Source organism: Mastomys coucha, unplaced genomic scaffold, assembly GCF_008632895.1.
Source record: "Mastomys coucha isolate ucsf_1 unplaced genomic scaffold, UCSF_Mcou_1 pScaffold8, whole genome shotgun sequence".
Taxonomy (NCBI): domain Eukaryota; kingdom Metazoa; phylum Chordata; class Mammalia; order Rodentia; family Muridae; genus Mastomys; species Mastomys coucha.
The window spans coordinates 45070883-45073048 of NW_022196914.1; the positions used below are offsets into that span (position 1 = coordinate 45070883).

General features: G+C 36.7%; 1 protein-coding gene across 6 annotated transcripts in view; it reads left to right on the top strand.

Moving 5' to 3' along the window:
- Nucleotides 1–1330, top strand: part of Tmem161b (transmembrane protein 161B) — a 78698-nt gene extending 77368 nt beyond the window's left edge. For all 6 annotated transcript variants that reach the window (XM_031360698.1, XM_031360703.1, XM_031360704.1 and 3 more), the window contains one exon: nucleotides 69–1330. In XM_031360698.1, coding sequence (XP_031216558.1) covers nucleotides 69–346 — 278 coding nt within the window. In that variant the 3' untranslated portion in view covers nucleotides 347–1330. The remainder of the gene's footprint in view (nucleotides 1–68) is intronic.
- Nucleotides 1331–2166: the final 836 nt, after the last annotated feature.

Sequence of the window (2166 nt, forward strand, 5' to 3'; positions counted from 1 at the left end):
TGTTTGTTTTGTTTTGTTTGATCCTTAGGATCATTTACTTACCCAGGTTTGTGTCGTCAATATTCTAGGTAATCATTCCTGGGGGATTTATCCAGAAGCTGTCTTTCCCTTGCCAGTGGATAATAATCTCCCCTCCAACTCGATTTATCCTGAACTACCTTCACCTGATGGGAAGATGAAGGTAACTGTTACACAGATCACAGTGGCACTGAGCAGCTTAAAAAACATCTTCACGCCTCTCCTTTTTCGAGGACTTCTGTCATTTTTGACATGGTGGATTGCTGCTTGCCTCTTTTCTACAAGCCTTTTTGGGCTTTTCTATCATCAGTATCTGACAGTGGCATGAATTTCAGGCAACAGATCTCCAAGTCTCACTTTAAATTCAAATATCTGTGCCCTTGAAGGGCTGACAAAAGAAGAATGCAAATACAACGGAGAAAAAATTATTGGAGTGTCTTGTTTTGAATGCTTCCTCTGGACTCTCAGGGTGAATTAGTGTTGTAATATTTAAAACTCATGAGATAGGTTATTACACTGTTACACTGTGCATTGGAATTGTAACTCTGTGAGAACTCATGTGAGAGGGCTATCTGCAGGGGTAATCCTTCCGATGACCTTGGTTTACAGTTGCAAACCTCCAACAGTCTTTTAGACTTCCAGGACTCCAGTTACTGACTGCTTTTCATGGTGTTGTGGTACTGCTATTACTTGTAGTTGCTGCCTACAGAACAATCTTCAAACTGAGCCATGCTCGAGGGAAGGGAAAGGAACTAAAATTACTTCTGTTGGTAATATATTAGTCTTCAAAAAAAAAAAAAAAATCCAACAGAAAGGAAGAGAAAGCTACTGTATATTACAGTAAGAGAAGCTGCATAGTCATTTTAAATTGAATGGAGATATAAATCACCTATTATCTACAAGTACTGTTACTTGAGAGTAGCAGGAATATTATTTTAAAGTGTATGCTACCCAGCTTGAAAGTTCTTTTTAAATGATTGGCCATATGAACATCAGCAGTCTCACCGTTAGTTTTGGGCCTGCTGTATTTAATTTTTTCTTTGATTCTAAATAGTTACGTTTAATCTAAAAATATTTATCAATACTGATCAAATTTGAGAATTACTTTGTAATCCTGCTGACTACGTGTATGTATTGTATATATATTATATATTAAATATATAATATATTGAGGTTATAAAAGATGAAGATATTGAATCCTTATAATATTTTAAGTTTCAGAATGTACATTAAACAGTGATTTGAATGAAATGTATTTGTATCTAGAAATTTCTGTTTGGAATGAGATTAAAATACGTTTTTTAAAGCTCAACAGAGTGTAATTTATTTGTTATACATATATGATAACAGTACCTAAAATGTCGTGAGTGATTAGGTGATTTCTCACAAATTCAATTTCATTTTCTTTTTCCAGTTTTTGGTTTTTTTTAAACATAAATTCTTTTCTCATACAATATATCTAAATACAGTTTCCTGTCCCTCTACTGCTTACCTCCTCGCACACCCAGATCCACTCCCTTTCTGTCTCTCATTAGAAAAGAACTGGCTTCTATGGGATAACAACAAAACATAACAAAATAAAATATAATAAGAGAAAATAAAAGCCATCACAGCATAGTTAAACAAGCCAAGCCAACAGAAAAATAAAGAGTGCCAATAAAAGGCATAAGAATTAGAGAACCACTCTGCATTTATTCAGCAGTCTCTCCCCATAAAGTACTAAACTGAGAACTAGAGTGTATATATATATATACACACACATACACACACACACACACACACACACACACACACACACACACACACACACACACACACACACACACACACACACACACACACACACACACACACACACACACACGGAACCTGCTACAGACCCATAGGCCCAGTTCATGCTGCTGCTTTAGTCTCTGAATTCATAGGAGCTTTGCTCAGATGTCTTAGAAGGCCTTGTTCTTGTGTCCATTGCCCACTTTGTCTCCCAGAAACCTTCTGCCTCTTCGGCAGAGTTTCTTGCGCTCTGAGGAGAGGGATTTAATGGAAACAAATCAAGTACAGCTGTGTGTTCCAAGGTGTATATGTGTCTGTCTGTCTGTCTGTCTCTTTCTTCCTCACTTCATAATATCTGGCGGTGAGTCTCTATTT